The following is a 22100-nucleotide window of genomic DNA, read 5'->3' as shown; positions in this document are numbered from 1 at the left end:
AAATGCATACAGTTACATAAATAGGGTATTATACCTAAATCATTTATTACCTGCTTTGATTCATGTAGATATTTTAGAAATCTTTTCACACGAGCTCTCTTACTCTTCTAATGCATGGCATTCCACGGCAAGTATATATTACATATATTTGATTATATAGATGTACGATAACTATGTACCCAATTTGTCATGGTTGAATATTTAGCTTATTTCTAGTTTTTCCTTACAATAAACAAAACTGTACTGAACATCCTTATACTACTTGTATGTTTATCCTATTATTTCCTTGAAGTAGAAATTGTGTTACTTCACATAATAGGTTTTATACATTTCTTGTTAGGTTTATTCCAAGTTTTAGGTTTATTCCAAGTTTTCACCATTATTCTGAATGGGACTTTGCTTTCCATTATATAGTCTAACTAGGATATATAAGTGGCATTTAGGAGGCCTCTGGGAAGTAGATTTATTTTGATACAGTAATCATATATCCAAACTTCTTACTGTACTCATTGATTTTCTTGGAATGTCCAGACACAAAACTCTGTGGGCTACAAGTAAAACCTGTGAATTCTCCGATCCAGTATTCGCGCATCTCCACGGCACCTAACTGCACTGGTCAGCACTAACAGAACACGGGTAGGGTCCTGGGAAGCCTGGGCTACGCACGTCAAGAAATACTCATTTCTTCCTATTCATCTCACAGGAATGTTGCATTTAACTGAATGCCTTTCAGACATTCTGAATGCCAACTGAAAAGATGATTGCAGGGTATTTTTAAAAGATTTTTAAAAAATATTTCAAATACCCAGAAAAGTACAAAGCATATATAACATGAGGTTATAGCCAATACTCAGATCTAGCAAGTAATAACACTGTGCTGTGTTCAGGTCAGTTTGTGGGTACGTGTGTGTGTGTGTGTGTGTGTGTGTGTGTGTGTGTGTGTAAAGAAATCTAACCTCACTGCACAGGAAAGCCTACCCCATCCTCACCTCTTCCCCTCCCTAGTTGTTTATCTTTTCCACACATATTTTATATTTTTTTACGTTTATAGCCATAAAAATATTCATTATTGTTTTACCTATTTTAAAAGTTTATATAAACAGTATGCTATATATATCCTCTTATAACTTTGCTTTTCTCTCTCAACATCATATTCATTCGTTTAAACCATTCCATTGTGCCATATGCATTCTGTGAAAAAACCGCAATTTACGCATCCATCTCCAGTGATGGAAAGTTCCCTTGTTTTTACTTTGGGGTTTAATTAATATCACATAACTACTTAGTTTCAGAGCTTTAGACAAAACCAAGTATTTTGACTGCTAATATTTATTACAATAAATACTTACCAATCTTTCAACACTTCTGTAACATTTAGAGTCTTTATAATTTGAGCTCATGAACTAGATGAAACAAGTAGTCTTAGAAGTAAGCTTCGCCTACAAAAAAAAAAAGACATATCAATGGCAATAGTAAAACACAAATAACTTTAACAAAGTTCTGACATAAAAACCAGTGGCCTAAGGCTCAGAGGTGGGACTGGGAGTTCCATCTCCAATGGCAGCGTCTGGGTGAGGGGCAGCAGGCGCCATGTCCTGCTGCAAAGGTGGCAGGAAGAAGCCCCTGACACAGCCCGAGAAGCAGGCCATGGAGATGGATGAGGAGGATGAGACATTCAAGCAGAAGCAAAAAGAGGAGCAGAAAAAACTCAAGGAGCTAAAAGCAAATGCCGTGGGGAAGTACCCTCTGGCCACAGGTGGAATTAAGAAATCTGGTTGAGGGCGGATGGATGGCTCAGTTGGTTAGAGCGCGAGCTCTGGGCAACAGGGCTGCTGGTTCGATTCCCACATAGGCCAGCAAGATGCGCCCTCCACAACTAAGACTGAAAGGACAACAACTTGACTTGGAAAAGTCCCAGAACTACACACTGTTCCCCAGTAAAGTCCTGTTCCCCTTCCCCAATAAAAATCTTTAAATAGAAATCTGGCCAAAAGTGCCTTGTGCCTGGGGCAATGGTGACCTTTAATTCCATTCCTGTTCTAACATCTGGATTCCCTGCCGTAACACCTGTTGTCACCTATAGCTAGAATGAGGTGTTGTCTCTGTTATGTATTTAAGAATAAACTTTTGTAAAATAATAATACTATAATAACAATAATAATTTAAAAACCCAGTGACCCGTATTCATGTCAGCCGGTGAATTTTGGGATCTCAAGAGCATACTAAAAATGCCTGGAGCTTCAAGAACAGGGTCTTGACAGGGGGAGTCTTGGAACGTATGTGATCTGAACAAGACAACTTGATTGTAGCTCCCTACCCCTCCTTTCCCAGGGCCTAACTACAACCTCCAGGAAAATCACCAGTTAAATACAAAGGAAGGACATCAGACCAATATCAGTCTTCTGAACACTGGAATCTAGGAGGCAGTGGAATAGCATCTATATATTATGGACAGCTGAGTTACTACTTTCTGTAAGAGTGAAAGGTATTCAAGAATATATGAGAACTCAGAATAGACTAAAACCAAACAATGAATAAACCACCACTAAATTTCATATCCTTATTGAATTTTTTAAATGAACCAATCTTTTGTGTACGATGCAATGCAGGCTAGTTCTAGAACACTAAAGAAGAAATTCCTACTACCATGATAGCAACAAGATGGTTCTCTTTCGTTACCTGTCTCCGTCTTTTCCATAGTTTTTACCTAGCCAAGGCATGAAAAAGATGTATTTATTCTAGTTATAAGGCAAACATGAAAGTTTATTTTTACTCACAAGTTTTTTTAATCAGAATGATCTTTAATTGTTTCAAAAGGCTCAAATCTAGAGAACTGTCTTGAATTCCTTTCATCTTGCAAAGAGTTCTTGTGCCACACACTTATCTTGGCACTTGAGGACACAGTAGGCAGGAAAGGGGACAGAGCCGCCACTGGACTACACAGGACTTCGTGTGAATTAGGAAATCAGCTCTTCCCACTGGTGCAGCCCCACCCCAGGCACACAGCTTTCAGAGCACAGGCTAGATTTCAGTCCCACTCGCCTACTGTGCTCTCCAAGCACCACGGCCAGTACGTCGTCTGCCCGACCTAAGGGAACAGCCCTGGGATGGAGTCCCAAGTAGACGTTCCGTAGCTGCTCCTGCTTCCTCCTGAGCTAATCCAAACCATCTATGCATATTTTAACGCTAACATTACGGAAGGGGAAGTTCTCAATGAGATCCTGAGGACAGAGATGAAGTGCGATGACTAGCACCCGTAGCCTGGATGCTACGAGGAGGAGCCAGCTGTCCGTGATGCTCCGTGGACTCCAGCTAACTCGGCGTGGCCCTTAGAAGTGAAAGCTGACAGACAGCCGGATCTGTCTGTTTCTCTCTCTTAGCAAGAGACATTTCTAGGCCACGGGGAGGGATTTCTCTAATGCTCTTAAACTAGCATGGCTTCTTTATCTCTGTATTTTGCAAAGCCCAGCTTGGGTATCCATGGAGTTTCACTGCATCCAAGCTCGGAATTCTGTCGCCAGCACAGTCGCTGTGCCCTCCTTTACTCTGCCAGCACTCTTCACACACAGCCGGATTCTGGGTTTTATCACACTATACCATACGGGGTGTCCATAAAGTCTGGAAATACAGTTTTTTTTAATAGATTGAAGATGTCCTTAAGGGCATTAAATATATAACATTTGCCTCTGTTTCCAAACTACATGGACACCCTGTAGTTACTTATCTACATGACTGTCTTATCCCCTAGGTCACGAGTTCCTTAAGTCCACAGACCCTGACTTACTACTTTTGGCATTTCATAATGCCAAGTTTTAAACTTATCATCATGACTATAATTTTCAACTTTTAATGCAACTATTGCTATAATGCCATGATAAATAAAACTTAATCCCAACATTACTAGAATTTTTCATATTTTTAAAATTTACCATAAATGAAAAGTATAATAACAAAATGCCTATAATTATATAAATGACCTCATAAAATTGGTAGGTTTTACTTTCTCCAATAGGGTGACTGGTAAAGTATAAAATATGAGTGGTCAAAACAAAAAGCAAAAAAACTGACAATGTATCAGCTATACCTCCTCCCAGTCTGATGTCATCAGATATTTCATCAATATGCTATTCAATTCAACAAATGTTTATTGAACATTTACTATACGCCAGCTACTATTTTTGGCACTTGGTATAGAGCAAAAACAAAATTCCTACCCGCATGGATTATAGGGAGGTAGAAACACAGAAAGAACAGATATTGTAACATCAGGGAATACTAAGTCTATGGGGAAAAAGTAAAACAGAAAAAGGGACAGAGAGACAGAAATGCTGCTTTAGATGGGTGGGCAAAGAATGTCTGAAGAGGTGATATCTGAGCAAAAACCTGAGTGAAGTAAGGAAGTTCTCATGTGGGAATCTGGGAAAAGAGCACTCTATGCACTGAGATTAGTGTATGTTTGATGCATTGGATACTGAGTGCGAACAAAAAGAAGTTAAAAATGACTAGAGCGAGAAAAGCCATTCACTCCTGCTTCTCAGGGACTGAGGTAAGGTGTGGAAATAAGAAACAGAAGTGTCCCTGGAACAGTCTCTCCCTAAGAATGGAAGTCTCCTTTCTGCTTGTCCTTCCCTGCTCTATTCCCTCCTGCTCCCTCCCCCCAGAGAGACTAAAGTTTTTTAAGCCTGTGTGAAGAGTAGTGCAGCTCACGGACAGGTAAGCCTAACTGAAGAGCAGGACGGGAGGGAAAAGAAGGTTCCATTTTAGCTAGTATGTTAACTTTGACAGGGCTCTGAAAAACCCAGTCAAGGATATCAAGTAGGTGGTTGGCTATACCACCTGGCGCTCAGGTGGGAAGTCACCTGGGAGCCATCAGCACACATACAGGTATACTGTAATGTGACTAGATGGGTGACATACCCCTAGTGCAGTGCTGTCCAGGGCTTTCTGCAGTGACGGGCCTACAACAGTGGGGGCCTAGAGATGAGTCTAGAGGGGACAGAGAAGAGGTACTAGGGCTGAGCCCTGGGTTAGCATGCCTGAGTCGGGAGAGGAGCCTGAAAGGAGCAGCAGATGAGGAAGGAGAACAACCAGGAGAGCAGTGCCTCTCAGAAATGCGGTGAGGAAAGTGTGAAATGGGAAAGTGACCAACTGGGTCAAACATCACTGAGAGGCTGAGTAAGATGAAGACGGGGAACGGACCGTGAGATTTAGCACCATGGGAATCACTGACACCTTGTCACAGAGTCTTCTCAGTGGAGTGGCCAAGAGTGGCGAAGAAATGGAGGCAAGGTGTTTAGACTAGACAGCTCTTTGAAGACCACTCTGCCCTCAGGGTGGAGAGGAAATGGGGGGGCAGCGTGAAGGGGTACAGGATAGGGGAGGTTTTTATTTTTAAAAGAGAATCACAGTAGGTTTGTGAACTGAAATACTATCGCATGTTTGTATAGCATGTTTGTCCAACAGAGAAAGGAAAACTAGAATTAGAGGAGGTAATTCCAGGAACGATGAGGAGACAAAATGAAGAGGATGTGAGGAACAAGTGGCAGGAAGAGTGACAGTTCATCCAATGGAGTCAGAAGGACGACCGTGCGTGAGTGCAGCTGCAGGCAGATTCCAGTACCTGGCAGTGGGAGGCCACGAAGCGCGTGCTTCTATTTCCTCAGTGAAATCAGCTGAGAGCAGTGCGGGGAGCTGCTGCTAAACTGATACAAGGACCGTGGTCAGAACTGCAGCCCGTGGACTTCCCACAAGGCCGCCAATGAGAGTCTCCGACTGAGTTCCACTGCTCACTAACTGAACAGGTACTGCAGGCCACGTCTGTGTCATGTCCCCAAGGATAGGACGGCAGGGTGGGTGGTGTCCGAGGCTTCCGGGAATCCACGTGTCACAGCAGCAGCATTCCCGTCAGAGGGGACACTGGGTGACCTGGAAGGACCCCTGTAACCTTCACTGCTCCTATTTCCTTCAGTAAATATTTGTAAACCTTTTAAAATGATCTCTAGAATCTTCCATGGAGGTAACATCAAGCTCATTAAAATCTACATTCTTTCTTGTAACCTTGAAACTTTATTCCTCGACAGTCTTCTAAAAATTTTCAGATTCACCATAATTACTCAAAGATTACCAGTTCAGCAATGGCATTAACAAATTTTCTCAGAATCTGAACCCGAGATGTGGATTCATTTAGAGCAGCCAGAGGTTCTGGTACAATCTCCTCCCCGATCTTGGACTTATCTTTTCTGCTGCTATTATTCTTACTTCCAGTCTTACGTGGAACGTCCTCCACGTTAGAGAAGACAGAAACAAAAAGAAGCTGAGAAGTTTCACTTACTCTCTGTATTTGATTACAGGCTCAGTTTGTCAATAAGAAGAATCATTAATTTGCTTATTGTTTTCACTGTCTACATACACAATGAGAAAGCCTTAAAAGCTCTGCTCATTCTTTTCCAAAGACTGTGTTCCTTTTTTACGTTATACATACTCATATGTATTCTATAATACGTATACATGTTATATACATTTGTTTCATATCCTTCTTCCCCTCTTCTGCACATTATCTTAAAATCTGAGTTCATTGGGCCACTTTACCTCTGCATTTCCACTAACATATTATTTCCAACTGTTCAATAAAAACTGCCTATGGCCACGTCACAACCACTTTTCCTTCTAGAGACTGTATCCATGGCATCTTGCCTATCTTTTCTTTGAAATTTAGGAACTCTGTATTTCCAATGCTCTAAATTCCAGCTTTGTTCTGTATTCCTCTTACTGTTTATTATTTTTCCACTGAGCTATCATTTACTAAACACTCACCTTGTACCACCAGGCACTAAGAGTACAAAATGTGGAAGTAATCTCAGTCTCTGTCCCCAAGAAGGTCATACTATGGTGGCAAAGGCAAACCAACACCCAGGGTATTATATACTGATCAGGGCACTGAACCCACTTTGAGTGGTCAGGGAAGCTTCACGAAGGAGGTAATCGTTAAGTAAATATGGAACAGGTAAAGGGAGAAAAGGAGAGAAGAACGCATTACAAAGTGAAAGAGCAGCTCAAGTCAAGTCCCTGATGGAATTACAGTAAGTTTGGTATCAAACACAAAATGAGAAGCAGGAAAACAAGGATGGAAAGAGTAGTGACCAAGCAGAGAGAAAAGGATTAATGGTGGGTTGAGAGCTGAGCACAGACTGAAAACCATGCATTCTGGTGACAGCAACTTTCTCAGCTATGTGCAATTCTGCAGTAGGTTCTGATACTAGAGAATGCAGATTGCAGCCCTGACCTAGAAATGGGAGTCAGCAGAAGCAGTCGGCACTCAAGGGCACAGGTGAGAGAACGAGCCACGTGGTCAAAAACGGGATGCAGACCGGGTGGGGAAGAGGAAGAGGCCAGGCAAATGCTGACACACAGGAGAAATATAGGTAATCAATCACTGTGATATTAGAGAACAGAAAATGTGGGAAAGAAGGCTATTGGGATTTTTAGATTTCTGAAACAAGCACTTCTGGATGATGAGAATACCCAGCGTGTCACCGACGGCGGGAGTCTGAAGTGAAGTGACAGTTAGGGTCACTGCAATTAAGCAAGCTTCTTGGACAACCGATCTTCGTCAGCTCTTCACATGAAAGCTCTTTGACAATGATTCCGTCTGTTGCATTTACTGCTAAATCTATAGCATCTAGATCAGTATGTGGCACAGAGAAGGCATTCGATCATTTGTTGAATTTGCTGAATGAGTGGCATGGCTTTTCTCCCAGGATTCCCGTTATGTTGCCTTGTCTAATCAAGTCCTCACAGTGAGTCAAGTTAGGCTCAGGGTATCAGGTCCCCTGATTATTCCCTTTGCCTTCTGAAACGAAATGGTCAATAAAATCGGCCAATAGTGGCTATTTTCCCTGAGTGAGACTTCCCACAGACAGCTGACTTTGATATCTTAGCTCTGTTCTGGTTCTGGGATTAATTTCCACAACCTATTATCCAAAAGATCACAGAATTAAGCTATCACCCCGTCTGGTGGATTTTCACACACTTACCTTCTTCACATACAGAAGCACTACTCCTGCCCCCACCCCAAGTCATTACTACATATGTTATGCACTTTTATGCACGTTTTAATACCTTGTCACTTCTGTGTTTCAGTTAATGCTACCAATGACATTACATTTACCACTGAAAATAAAATCTCAAGCTCAACAAGAGGGCAAGAAGTGCTCCCTAAGTCACCAAGTTTCCTCCTCAAGAACTATCAAATGGCCTAGTGGCTATGATGGTAAGGGAAGAGTCCATCGTGCTACAATTTCCCTTTCCACTAATTCATTAATTCATTCATTAATTCAACCAATACTTATTACTTATTCAATAAATATTTGCTAATCTGCTTACTCATTCCATTTTCGCTAGTTTCTGAATCTGTTCTGAATAGTCAAAACAGTCAGCATTGTGACAGTGGTGAAGCAAAGGCATAGCATTGGGACCTAGCAGTTACTAGCCAGCCACACAGAGCTGTGTGAAGTCTGGCTTCCTTTTCCACACAGTGTCTGTACCATAGAGACACCATGCGGATCTTCAGAGAGTATGTCATCAGTACACATCCTTGGTAAATGCTACAGCTCTATTTTAAAGGCTCAGCAACAGCTGAACAGCACAGCAGAGATCGCCATCTGCAGGAAGAGAAAGTCACTGCAACCTTTCTACCGAACATTCTGCGTGGAAACGCTACTGTTCTGCTTTGCAATGATGCAGTTTCCAAGAAAGTGCTGGAAATAAAAGCAGGAGTACCTGGGTATTTGCCTTTTCTCTGCCTTGTGACCTCTACAGAAAAGGAATAAAAGGAAAAAGCCAAGAAAAAAGTTTATGATACTGAACATTCTTCTTATAACCTGATTAGAAAGCATACTTTTTTCTCATCAAACAGTAACATCTGAAGGACTCAATGCCTGTTCTTTCACCAAATCCAAAATCCTGGTAAATTCCCTTTTAAAATAATACTATATACTTGCTAAATTTCTTAACTACAATAGTATTAGAGAAATTATCACTGGAAAGAATATTTTTCAGAAATGTATTATGTACCAAAAAGGAGAAGACTGCTACAGATCGCAGCATTATTGTGAGGATTAAAAAAAATAATGTACAGAAAAATAAGTACTTAATGAATTCTATTAAATCAGAACCTGCCACGATTTGAAGCAGCCTTCTTGAAAATAAGGACTGGTTGGTACAGATTCTTAACTATGCTAAATCCCATCTCTCCAGAGTTCAATAGATACTGATTATAGACTGATCAGTGGCTGTCCCAAAGATCTCATATATTCTGTGCAACACATCACTAAAAATCAAAAAACCTTAGGAGAAAAAAATGATTATATTATTATCATTTCATAAATAACATGAATAAAGGAATGAACATAAATTAGAATCAGTTTCACAATGGCAGAAACTTCAGACAACATATTCTCCAACCCCACGTTCTACAGGTGACAAAAACAGAAGTTCACAGGTCCAAGGTCCCATGGTTAGTTCCCATGACAGTTATCTTGGAGTTTTATGATCTTCTTGGAGTTAATTAACTGGAACTAAAATAACCACGTTTAGAAGACACAGCTTTTCTTTTTCTGTCAGGTCAATGAAACACTAGACACTGTGCAAAGAAGTTTGCTTAGCATTAAATACTACCTCTAAATGTTATCCAGAACCTTTACTCAAGTCCACTAGATTGCAATCTGTACACCTGTAAACAAGATTTTAAAATCTCTCTCTCCAAACTTTTGTAATTACAGCACAGAGCTGCATGTTTGAAATGCAGAAAACTTCAGCGGAGAAGGGGGAAAAGACTACAAACTGACCTTATTCAAGTTAACAGAATTCTCTTTAAGGAATGACCTAGTTAAGGCACATCAGCTTACTAAATTATTCAATATTGAAGCAAGCAAATATCTGTTAATCTAAGCTTCACCCTGTAAACTTCTGGTCATACTAGATGTGTTAAGCAATAACCACCAGAAGGAGTCCCAACTACAGACTGAACAGAAAGTTCATTAGGATATTATTTACATACCACAGACTTTTTAAATTAATATCAAGCATCTTTCCAACCTATGTTGTAGTGGATAATAAACATTCTCTTCAGAAAACTGAAATAAAATTTGACCATCACTGAATATGAAAAATTAAAATACATTTTAATGGGCTTTGCTTTTATAAAATTCTTGAAATTTAAACACGGGTAAGGGAAGGACATGACACCTTAACAAAGTTCTAAATTAAATAACTGAATCAGACAATCCATAAATCCATTTTAGCAATAAGGTTAATGGTTCCACAAACTGAAAAGTTCCACAAGATAAATCACAATCCCACAATTACTCATAATTCACCATGTTTGGGTGGATGTTCAACTTTCATTGAACCAATTAACTTCAAAAGAAATTATAATAGTGGTTTAGATTATAGCACTTGAGAGCTCAGGCCCTTCTTGACCAATACTGAACTTGATTGTCTGAATTCTGCATTAAAAAACCCTCTACTGTAAGTAAGGATGTCACACATTCTTATGAAGTTTGGATTGTGGTCTCCAGATCCTCAGATACTGATGTGGTAATAGGAAGGAAATGTCCTTAAGGCTTTGAACCTCAGAGGGTGTCTGAGTAACAACCCATGCTCCCATGGGAAAATGAATTCAATTTCCTACTGAAACTGCTGGCAACACATTTTGCCCCACCCTCTCCAGTACCTTGCCTGTCGGGCAAGGGGAACAGGGATTCCCACACCTCTGAGCCATTTGTGTGGCTACAGTGATCTGGAAAAGGGGTCCAAAAGTAGGGGAGTGGCACGAGAGGCCAACAGTAGGCTCTTAAGTTTGATGAGGCGGTCTCAGCACTTCCCAAACCTTCCTCCCGGGGTCTCTCACAAGGCGACAGTCAGGCACATTAGGGTTTAAACAGCTGGAGAAGAGCTCTGTGTATGTGAACAGCTCATGCAACACTGTCAGTCAGGGCAAATCGTTGACGTGTGGAACAACAATCTTAGAAATGAATCTTCTGGAACACAGCCATTTATAAGAATTAACTGCCATACTCAAAGTGTTTCAACTAACATTGGAGTAGGTAACACACTGACCACCAGTACAAGAAAACTGCCAGGGAGTTTGCATTTAACTAATTATTTGAGAATGAGAATCTACTTGAATCAACACTTAGAGAGCTAAATGACCATGGCACCTCCCTCAAAAGGTTACAGGCAAGAACCCTAAGGTTAAGGGATTTCCCAAAAGTCATAGGACTTCACAGGTAGGTCTTCGGGTTCCTATCTAATGTTCTTAATATTGCACGACATTTTTTAGCGACCTCTCACAACCAAACTGTGTCTTTCAGAAAGCCATTCGTCGGAGCCACCAGTGCTGAGGTCTGGCACAAAGGGCACCGTAAGCAGGCAGTGGGCCTGCCTGGCTGTCTCAGGCTGTTTCACCCGGCTTTGATCCTGAGCACCTTGAGAGAATGGAAATTCTGAGACCGTGTGGTTGTAAGCGAGGCTGCACTAAAAGGACCTATGAAGTCCCAGCCAGGTAAATCGTGTCCCCTGGCTTTACATCCCTGCCAGAAGGACTGCACTGCTGGTTTTACACTGAGTAGCTCATCCACCTTCAAAACAGACCTCTGCGTTTTTATAGAATGCGGATGACGATGCTGCTGATGACACAACACTGAGGACGCCTCCACGTCACGCGCTAGTACTGCGAACACTCCAGGAAAGTGGTGGTTTGAGCCTCAGAATAAGCTCCTAAGTACAACTATGCTCCTACCTGTCACATGTTAAAAACTGAAGCACGGTGAGGTTAGGCAACTGATCAAGGTCACAGAGCTACTGTCAGAGGCAGGATTCCGACCCAGGCAATCTCTCTGTAAACAAATCTCTCTTCTCAAAGCAAACACAGACTCCTCCCTCCAGCAAACCAGCTCTTCTTCCACATTCCCATTCCACTTACTGGCCTCTACCAGTCAGTCAGGAGACAACCCAGAATAGCACTTCATACAGGCGGAGTCAGCTCCTCCTCTTGACATCTTGCTGGTTCACCTCTGCAACTCTATGACCTTGGGTACTTGACTTCCTCTCTCTAAGCCTCAATTTATTATCCATAAAACCGAGTTTCTAAGAACCCCTAAAGTTGTTGTGAATGTTAAAATTCAACAGATAACTCATATAAAATGCATAGCACAGAGCCTGGCTGATTGTGGAAATACCAATAATTATTAGCCACTATGATCATCACCTTGAATTTGATCTTTCCCCTCTACCCTCAGGCCTCAGCATTCATCTCCTAGGCCCTTCTCTCTTCTCTCACTTGCAATACCAACAACCTCTGAATCGGTCACTCTGCCTGGCCTATTCTCCATTCAATCCAAAGTCTCCAACTGCTAAAAATGTCACTCACAGTCCTTAAAATCAGATATGACACCCCAATTCCTAGGGCCAAAGTCCTTATTTCATGCTATACAATTCCCTCCACCATCTAAATTTTCTAATCTCTCAACACATCTCATAACACACTGTACTGCCCCGTCACGCCCCTAAGGGTACACACTTTCTCACCACTATTTCACTAATTTACTTTTTTAATCGTGTTGCTGCTGCTACATAAATTCCCAATTAATTACTTTCTACATGCCTCTATCTTAGGACTTACCACATTGTATTACAGGAGTGTATTGTTTCTTTCCAAGTTAGATTATACTTTCCTTAGGAAGGGAAAACAGGTCTTATTTGTTAAAACAAAACACAAAAATCATTTGTGCCTCACACAGTGCCATGAATGGTAAGAGCTCAATAAACAAACACCAATTCATTTAATACTAACTTTGATAGAAAACATTTTAATAGTCAAAGTCCTTTTGGAAATATTCCCACAGCAAAAGCTCTGAGAAATAAATAGGCACATTTACAAAAGTCTTTTTCCATTCCACTGCAAGTATTAAAGGTACTAAGGAAAGTGCTATAGAAACACCTAAAAACCTTACCAAAATATTTTTAGATTAAAAACAAAAAAACTTCAGCAATAAAATCTTGGATGCTTATTCTTCCTATATTAAAGATTATACTTCAGAGTATATAATTTCAAAGTCCTTTATTTTCCATACCACCTAAACACACACACACACACACGCACATAAAAACACAGCTTGTATCCTTATTCTAAATGGGAAATGAAAATAGTAAAAATAATTTATGTAGTAACACCATAATGATCAACAGTTTTGAATATATATTTTGATAAAGTAAAAGATTCTGCAAAATACGTTTCAGAAATACTGAACACAGATATTTACAAGATTTAAAGACACTGCAAGTGTAGACAGCACTGGCTTCCTCTTACTCCTTAATAATTCTTATGGATACAATGAAAATTAGCTTCCCTTCTAAAGAAAAAAATTTAGTTGAGGCAATCCATTATAGACAATATGTTCACTGTTACAAAACATTGCATACCAAAGAAGATAACAACGGTGAGATCACATTGAGATCCAGTTGCTTAATCTATTGTTCTATAATCATCCATGAAGATGGATAGATAGTAGGGTTGAAGGGCATAGGAATTGGGAGAAACAGAGAACAGAAATAAGAAAAGAATATATATTAAACACTTTCTGAACAAATGCATTTCAAATTCGACCTACACTTAATATTTTTTTCTATCACATTGGGTATCATCACAATTTAGTTTCTATCACTGTGGCCTAAATGTAAACAGATGTAAAGAAAAGGTTCAAGTCATAAATGAATTGCATACTAGAAACCAAACACTATTGTTTTCTATGGAGATAAGGCATATTTTGGCTATGAGATCGCTTTCTTAAAATGCACTAAAATATTCAAGAGGTTGTTGGTATAATAGAATACTTAGACTAAAAGTCAAGAGACTCTGCTTTTCTGTTTTGCCTCAAACACTCGTTAGCATCTCAGGCAAAGCACTTAGCCTTTCTGCTCTTCATTCTTCTTACACATATTAAAAAAACAAACAAAAAAACTGGATGATCTCTAAATATCTTTTATGCTATGAACTTTTATGATAGTACTACATTCAGAAAATACTAATACAGTAATAGTAAGCCTCAAGATTAATTTAAGATGAAAATGACACACTCTAAATGTTTCCTTAAATTGTGCATAATTGGGTTTTGTCAAAACTATCTTACTAAGATTCTATTTTTTAAAAATAATGTGTAGATAAAATAAAAATATTTCAGTAGTATGGAATGTATGACTTTAGAAATACTCTCCAAAATAGTTAGCAAAGGCTAACAGAGAAAAAAACTTCAAGAATAGTTATTAGCATTAGTGTCTTTGGAAGCATCATTAAGAGGAAATCCTGAAAATGGCAAAGGATTTTAATCTTTGATAAACTCTAAGTCACAATGTGTTAAAGGCCCAATAAAGTCTAGACAAACAAGTATTAAAAAGCAGAAGAGCAACCCGATCGATAAAGCAGCTGTCCTGCAAGTTACACCAGTATAATCCCTTTGACCATTGGCCAGGCTACACTGACTTTTGCACTTCAATGAATGAGTATCCAGAGGCAATAACAATGAATGCACTTCGTGAACTAATAAACATGTTTAATTGCCCTTTCAAATAGCCACATTATTATGATGAAAGAGGAAAGCATCTTACCATTGTTTTAATTTCACACTCATCCAAACTCAGTATAATAACTATGCTGTTGAACAAACATGTATGCAATTATGACTATTATTCTCCCATCAAAGGAACTAAAACAAGTGAACTACTAAGCTAATAAAAATTCCTTTGTAGCAAATCAGATTATGAGCTGAGCTATTTTAAACAGGAAAGAGAGGGAAAAATTAATATACTATCATCACTCCTTAAAACCTCATAACCTAAAACAAGCACATAGATTTGATTTCACTTATGATACACAGAAATTCCTAAAAACAGTGTCAGCCAAGAACCGAAAGCTACAACAGAAAATTTTAATATACGTAACCAGAAAATATTTCCAGTGTACAAAGACACATTTAACATTCAAAAAGAAAGAGGTACAAAAACAAATCCCTGAACAGAGCAAGCCCATCTTAACAACAGCCTTAAAAGTAGAGAAAAAAAAACAGAGTCCTAAAGTCAGTCCACAACCTAGATGTCACTTTCTAACATTTCACCCAAATTAAGAATCCCATCTCTTCAGTAAACACTTCCAATCCACTGAAGCTTCTGACAAACTGTAGTTATTATGAAGTTTGCCTTACTTAAGATGTGTCTTCCTCTCCCTTTCTAACTAGACAGGAGGCACTGGATGGACTTCCAGCTCCTCCCAGTTTTTGACCCTCGTCAACACTGACTTCTTCACTGCATACATTTATAAAGAAAATATGTATATCCTGTTGACACCTCTTCTTTCAAGATGACTCAGGTAGTCAACGCTGAAGTAGTCTTCAGTAGTCTTCTCCCCACCACTCTGCTCTGCAGCCTGCCTCTACCTGCAGCACTCCCTCAAGACTACTCAGTAACCTTCTAGACGCCAAATCCAATCCAAGGCATATGTTCCAGTCCTTATCTTATTTGACCTCTCGGAGGAACACGAAGCAGGTGCGACTACCAACCTTCCTATCTCCAGTCTCTCCTCTCTAGACTTGGGAGACGCCAAATCTCTTGGTATCCCTCCCACCCCTCTGACCACTCCTCCTCTCCTTGGCTGGATTCTTCGTCTCCAACTCCTCAAGTTGGTGAGCCTCTGGATTCTCTCTGCCTCCTCACTTTCCTTTCTGTGTGCTCTCCTTTGATCATCCCATCCACTCTGAAGGTTTCAAGTCCCACATATATGTTAACGACTTCCAAATCTTGATCTAGAGTTCAACCCAGAACTTCAGTCAAATCTCCAGACCCTTACAGAATAAGATGTACTCAGAACATTTCAGGGCAGTTTCATGGGGCCAGAGAGAATAATCGTAGCCTAACAGGCTTCATTCATGCCCCTCTAATTTAGCACTCAACTCATTCATTCTCAACATCACAACCAAAGTGACAGCTCCTCTGGTTACCTATCACTGAGATGATATCTCGATTTGCCCAGGACAGTCCTGGTTTATGCCTGCTGTCCCACAGTAACTATTAATGACATCTTTCCATTTTCAAAATAACACCAGTTCGGTCAATTAACTATATAATAACCCCACCTGCCCACCCATCCTTTCTGATTTTCCCTGCACAACTAGGTGAGCCCTCACTGGATTCCATACTCCCCACCTTTAGGAACCTTCCTATACCCTCACTTTCCTATATCTAAGCTAAGAAACTTCCCTATACCCTCACTTTCACATGAGAGGATCACTTCATCTCCTCCTCTTAATAGATCATTATACACCCAGATTGGCAAGGAAAACAAATCAATATTATCCTGGTTTCCCAAGGTGACTTGTGCATCATTATTATCCCATTTCATTCACTTTTAAGTGATAGTATAGCTACATTTGTATTTGTCACCTATTGACCTTTGAATCATTCATCTCCATTTACTGAGAACTTTGTCATACAACTCCTCCCTTCCTCTCCATATGTGATCTGTCATTCTAGGGGCTTCATTATCCATATTGACAATTAATCCCAACACACTAGCATCAGAGCTCTTGGACGTCCTCTTCTTCAGTGACCCCCACTTTGCAGAAGGCCAGCATGGTTTAGTAGTTGGGTATAATGGCTTCGGGGCTAGAAAGACTCAGGTACTTGCTAGCTGTGTGCATTGGGGAACAGTGCTTAACCTTCCTGAGCCCCAGTTTCCTCATTTGTTAAGATGGAGATCCTAATATGCGCCTCACTGCATAGTTGTGAAAAATAAGTATGATAACCTATGGAAAGCATTTAGTATAGTGACTAGTATACAGTTTTTATTACTATTACTGTTATAATCAGCACTTGGCTAATTATAATTAATCTAGGTGACCTACCACCATCATTGATTGTCCTTTGGCCCTTCTGTCATCTGCTATTGCTCCAACTCTGGAATCTTAAATGTAGGACGGTCACATCACATGTGCCTATTGTTCCAGCTCTAGTACTCCTTTCCTGGCATCAGTCCTACAGCTTACGCATCGGGATTCTTCACCCTCTTCCTTCCCCACATTTTACAGCCCGCCTTGGTTAGGCTGTCTTCTTTCACCCAGCAAGATGCCTAACCATCCCTTCAGTTAGCAACCCCATCATTACCACGCTCAACTCCTCGACTTCACACCACCCCCTCCTCAAGTTCTCCAGCGTACCTTCCCTTCCAATCCCCCCCAGGATCAGTGGAACTATTTGTTGTCTGCACTGTCATAGGGAGCTGCTGGAGAACCTGCTTACCCATTCTGACTGACCTCTTTCCACAGGTGTGATTGCAAGGGTGTTATCACTATTCAGCAATTAGGTCCCTTGCCCCTCACAATCACAATGGTAACTTTTCTTTTCCCCTTAAACATACCCCAACCATGCTCTTCCTTCTCAATCTCAGCAGATAACCTTGCTTTACAGGGAACAAATGATGCCATCCTGGGTACTTATCTATATCTGTATCTACTGCCTATTTTCCTTTTCTTTTTTAAACGGGAAGATGCATCACTGCTCTTCTTCAGGTACCTTCCAGTTTCCTCTGAGATTATCTCTGATTATCTTCTTCCCCTTTTATTTTAATTTTCTTACCTCTTCAATGGCCCCTTCCCTCAGTCCACAAAAGTGTCCTTGACTTTTCCATCTTTAAAGAAAGACAAACTTCCCTGATTACATCTCCCTACTCGAACTTCCATTCACTGTCCTCCCTTTCTTATGAAATTTATTTGAAAGAATGTATTTATTGACGAATGAAGACTTTTTTTATTTGGTTTGGATTTCTCTCCTGTGCTCCAGACCTATATATTTTTAAAAATTTAATTATATCTGACTCGGTTCCAACAAAGAAAACAAAACAGCTATTTTCACCAAACTGATGTGAAGTGATGAATTTCACATCTCCAAATCTCCTCCTCCACCCGTATTTTTTAAATTAAGATCAATTACTAACATCACCATTCAACCAGTCAGACAATCGAGAATCCTTAAAGCACAGTTTGATTCCTCTCTCTCCTTTACCCTATACCTAAGAAAGCCCTTTCTAAATTCTCCCACAGCTGTCCTCTGTGTGTCTTCCCAGGGCTCCTATGTCACAGGGAAGTTGTGAAGGTTAAAGGACATAATAAATGCACTCTGTAAGATATGAGGTGCTTACAAAGATTAATATTATTGTATCTTTGGCAAAGTGAGCATAAGGTTAACTTAGCATGACTTGTTCTTAAAAATCCAATTCTGGGTTTCAGTGACCAGTACATTCTTTTCTAATCACAAATCACAAAGCATCTGTTTGGCAATCTGGTCTACAATTTTTCTAGGAATCAGTCAGTGTCAAGTTGTTCAATGTATAGTTTCTGGGCTTCACCTTCCCTCACCCCATTTTTAAATTTAAAATATGCAATTATTCAGGTTTATGGCAAAAATCTTCTACTCTCTTTACTTTTTAAGAACGAGCGGCAGCAATTGTATAAACATTTCAAAGTATGTGTAGTACTGTACTCTACCTTGTCATTCATCTATTTCTTCCATGCATTGAAAGTGGCTAGAAACTCTCTTATGTCCTCATCCATTTTCAATTTCAATGAATCACATTTGAATGAAACGATGACTAGCCTTTTGGAAAATTGTTTGATTCCTTTGTTTAATTAAGATGATCACACTTTAAGCATTTCTGTTTCATATTATTAGATATTATTTTCTTCCCAGCAGACCTGGAAAGCACTGAAAATTTCCAAATGTATCAAGCCTCACTCAACAACTGTAAAACAAGGCCAGGAGAATTAAGAGGCGCAAGGACAAGCACTGGTGAGAAGTAATAGCAAAAGAAACTAGTATCAAAGAGAATATAGTATTCCCATCGACTCCAAAATCAATTTATAATTAGTTATTACTCTGACAGATATTTATATACTTTCAGAATATATTCAGGTTGAAAATTCATTTAAAAATATCAGCTTATTATCTGGATTCTTAATGTGAAGGCCAGACCTTGAATTCCAGGAGTTTGATATATTTTTAATACAAGTTTTACAGGTCAAATCCTATTGCTCCAAATATTGCATCATTTGATGGAAAAGATCTCCATTTAACATGTGGTGGCCCATTTATTTAAAGCTGTTTTTAATGAAACAGAAGAATTATGATAACCTCTGTATATTGCTGACTTACTAGCAAAGTATTAAAAATACAAGTCATTTCCATTGCAATTTCACAAATGGCCAAGTGAAGCCACATCTGATAACAAGATTTCTGAGGCTTAAAAAAAAATTCTTGAACTTAAGCCAGGCATCTAAGCATAATTCAGAAAAAGATAAATCGGATGAAGGTATTCAAGTTAAATAGAGCAACAAATAAATAGGTACTCTGAAATTCTGGATTATATGGCTTTCTCTACAACTAAAACTGACTACCAGATGTACTGAGTGGAAGAAAAAAAAAGAAAACAACGACAACAAAATACATTAGGTAAAAAGAATGACTAGGTTGTTCCAAAAGAACTAAAAAGAAAATGAACATGAAAAAAAGTTGGCAGTTCCTGGGTGAAAATAGTAAGCCCCTGTTATAGTCAAGATATGTACAAAATGTTTTCAATACGAAGTCACAAGGGTTTACTACTGATGTCTCCACTTGGATGTCTAATTTTATTGTCTTCTAAGCTTCTCCCCACCGAACTGTTTCTCTCAAAAGCCTCATCTCAGTACATATCTGCTACATTTTTCTTACCCTCACTTTATCCAGAAATCAACCACTCCACCAACTGCACTCTGGTCCAAGCTACATTATCTCTGGCCTGGATTGTGTCAGGAGTCCCTGATCTGATGTCCCTGCTTCTGCTCCTGCCCAACACGCTCCACCCCCCAATAAAGTCTAGTCTCCATCCAGCCACCAGAGTGACCCTTTTTACATCCATTCTCTATTCAAAGGATGAGTCTCACTCAGAGTGGAAGCCCCAGTCTTCACAGAGGCCTACAGGCCTTACACAATCGGATTTCCTGTTCCCATTTACTCTCACCCCATTTCTACTATTACTTTGCTCATTCCACCACAGCCAAACCAGCCTCTTTGCTTTCCTTAAACATATCCACACACTCCCGCCTCCAAGCTTCTGCAAGTGCGTTTCCCTCTCCTTGAACACTCTTCTCCTAGAAGGTGCATGAATTACCCTCACTTCTTTCCAGTCTTGGGCTTAAATGTCGTCTTTTCCAGGAAGTCTTCCCTGGCTACCTCTAGTTAAAACTGCAACCGTCTCCTGTTCCCTTTCCTCCTTCTTCCCTTTTCCTCTGCAGTTCTTACCACCATTTCACACTGCACACCTTTTATTTTTTTATTATCTGAGATCCCCCAGTAGAATGTAAACTCCATGAAGGAGGGGATATTTATCTGTTTAGAAAACTGTCTGGCACAGTAGGTGCTCAATAAATATTTACTAAATTTATATATAATTTTACAGTTTATAAATTGCTTTCATGTAAATTAAACTATATAGTGACTCATGTTGTCCTTATTCCCCCTTTTATCCAATTTCTCCAATCTTTTCAGTAACAATACGGATGACAGCAAAGAACTACCAAAAAAAAAAAAAAAAAGTTGCCGGCTACTTGCAAAGCTCCTTAAAACATACACCCATATTAATTAACTACATCTATAAAGTGAACGTTCAGAGTCAACATCTTTATTAGCATAAGGTTTCTGGGTGTGGACGTTTAGAGTATAGCAGAGCAGACGAGGCAAGAATCCACAGGAAGAAAAGTATAATTCACTTTGTCCTATCAATCTGTTAAACAAACCCTAGGGAAAATGCGAGCTGAGCTCAATATTCAAGAAACCATTGGTCCGAATTCAACACCAACGTATTCAAAACCCTTGAAATTGTCTATCGGCTTAAAACAAGCGCTGTCACGGGGAGTGCGCGGTGTGCCGAGCACACAGGCAGTGTTTTGCTTTGTGTAACCCGGGAAGCAGCAGCCCTGGGAGGCATTTCTAAAAGCCTCGGAGCTCAGCCCCTCCACCGCTAAACCACCTTGCACGCTGTGGTGCCAGGGGCTTCCTGGGTTATTTTCCGTCCTGTTTCATCGCACCGGAGGCCAAGGGGCACCCCAGCCACGGCTGCAGTCACGGCCGGGACGGACGGCAGACGCCTCAGGGGACGCTGTGGAGTCTGGCGCCCGGGGAAAGGGTGTCACAGACTGGAGCGAGCGACCAGGGCGCACGGGGAAGATGACAGGTGGGCGAGGAGCCGCGGAGCCGCGCGCCGGGAGCGCCCCGCGGGGCGATGGCGCGGGACCTGTCCATCCCCGCCGGCCACCCGCCGGCCCCGGCCCGGCCGAGGCAGGGGCTGCCGCCGCACTGGACGCATAATCCACACCGCCCGACCCCCCACCCCGCGCCGGGAAATAAAGTTAGTGTTGGTGGCCGTGCAGCCGCCTCCAAGGTCCCGCCACGGCTCTGGGCTGCCAAAGGCCGCAAGGAGGAGTCCCGGGGTCCCCAACGGGAGAGGAAGCCCCGGCCGGCGTCGGGCCGCGACCCCAGCCCGGGTTGATGGTCACCACCCCGACCGCCGTCCCTCCAGGCCCGGGACAGGACCCGGGACCAACCCCTCCACCAGCACTGTCCGCGCCCTGCGCCGCTTCACCTGCTGTCTGGACGCCGCCGCCGTCGCGCGCTCACCCTCACCGAGCGATTCCCGAGCCCTGGCCGCCGCCGCCGCCACCGCCGCCACGAGCTCCCACCCCCGCCCCCTCAGGTAACCCAGGAAACCGGGAACACCACCCCTCCCCCTCGTCCGACACAGACTAGCCCGCCTGCGCCTGCGCGCTGGCCACGCCCGCGCCCCGCGCCCCGCCCCTCGCTTGTCGGGCGGCTCCGGCGTCGCAGGCGTTACGCGTGGGAGCCGCCGAGGCAAAGGGGAAGTGAGGGCGGTCCTAGCCAATGGGGGAAAGGAGGAGGGCGGTCCTAGCCAATGGGGGAAAGGAGGAGGGCGGGCCGAGCCAATGGGGGAAAGGAGGAGGGCGGGC

General features: G+C 41.4%; 2 protein-coding genes across 2 annotated transcripts in view; one reads left to right on the top strand and one right to left on the bottom strand.

Annotated features, from left to right (window-relative positions):
- The window catches only part of LYST (lysosomal trafficking regulator), a 158649-nt gene extending 136764 nt beyond the window's left edge, over positions 1 to 21885 (bottom strand). Inside the window, exons 1-2 of the mRNA XM_081039232.1 lie at positions 21719 to 21885; positions 1350 to 1439 (exon numbers count right to left, since the gene is read on the bottom strand). The gene's annotated coding sequence lies outside the window, so the exon portion shown is untranslated. The remainder of the gene's footprint in view (positions 1 to 1349; positions 1440 to 21718) is intronic.
- Positions 1591 to 1779, top strand: LOC308493259 (translation machinery-associated protein 7-like; the record flags this gene model as incomplete). Its single annotated transcript, XM_081039204.1, has 1 exon — positions 1591 to 1779. One exon carries the CDS (start codon positions 1591 to 1593, stop codon positions 1777 to 1779), a length of 189 nt encoding a protein of 62 aa, XP_080895330.1.
- Positions 21886 to 22100: the final 215 nt, after the last annotated feature.

Source organism: Rhinolophus hipposideros (genome assembly GCF_964194185.1).
Source record: "Rhinolophus hipposideros genome assembly, chromosome: 26".
NCBI classification, from domain to species: domain Eukaryota; kingdom Metazoa; phylum Chordata; class Mammalia; order Chiroptera; family Rhinolophidae; genus Rhinolophus; species Rhinolophus hipposideros.
This window is presented reverse-complemented; position numbering and strand designations above follow the sequence as displayed.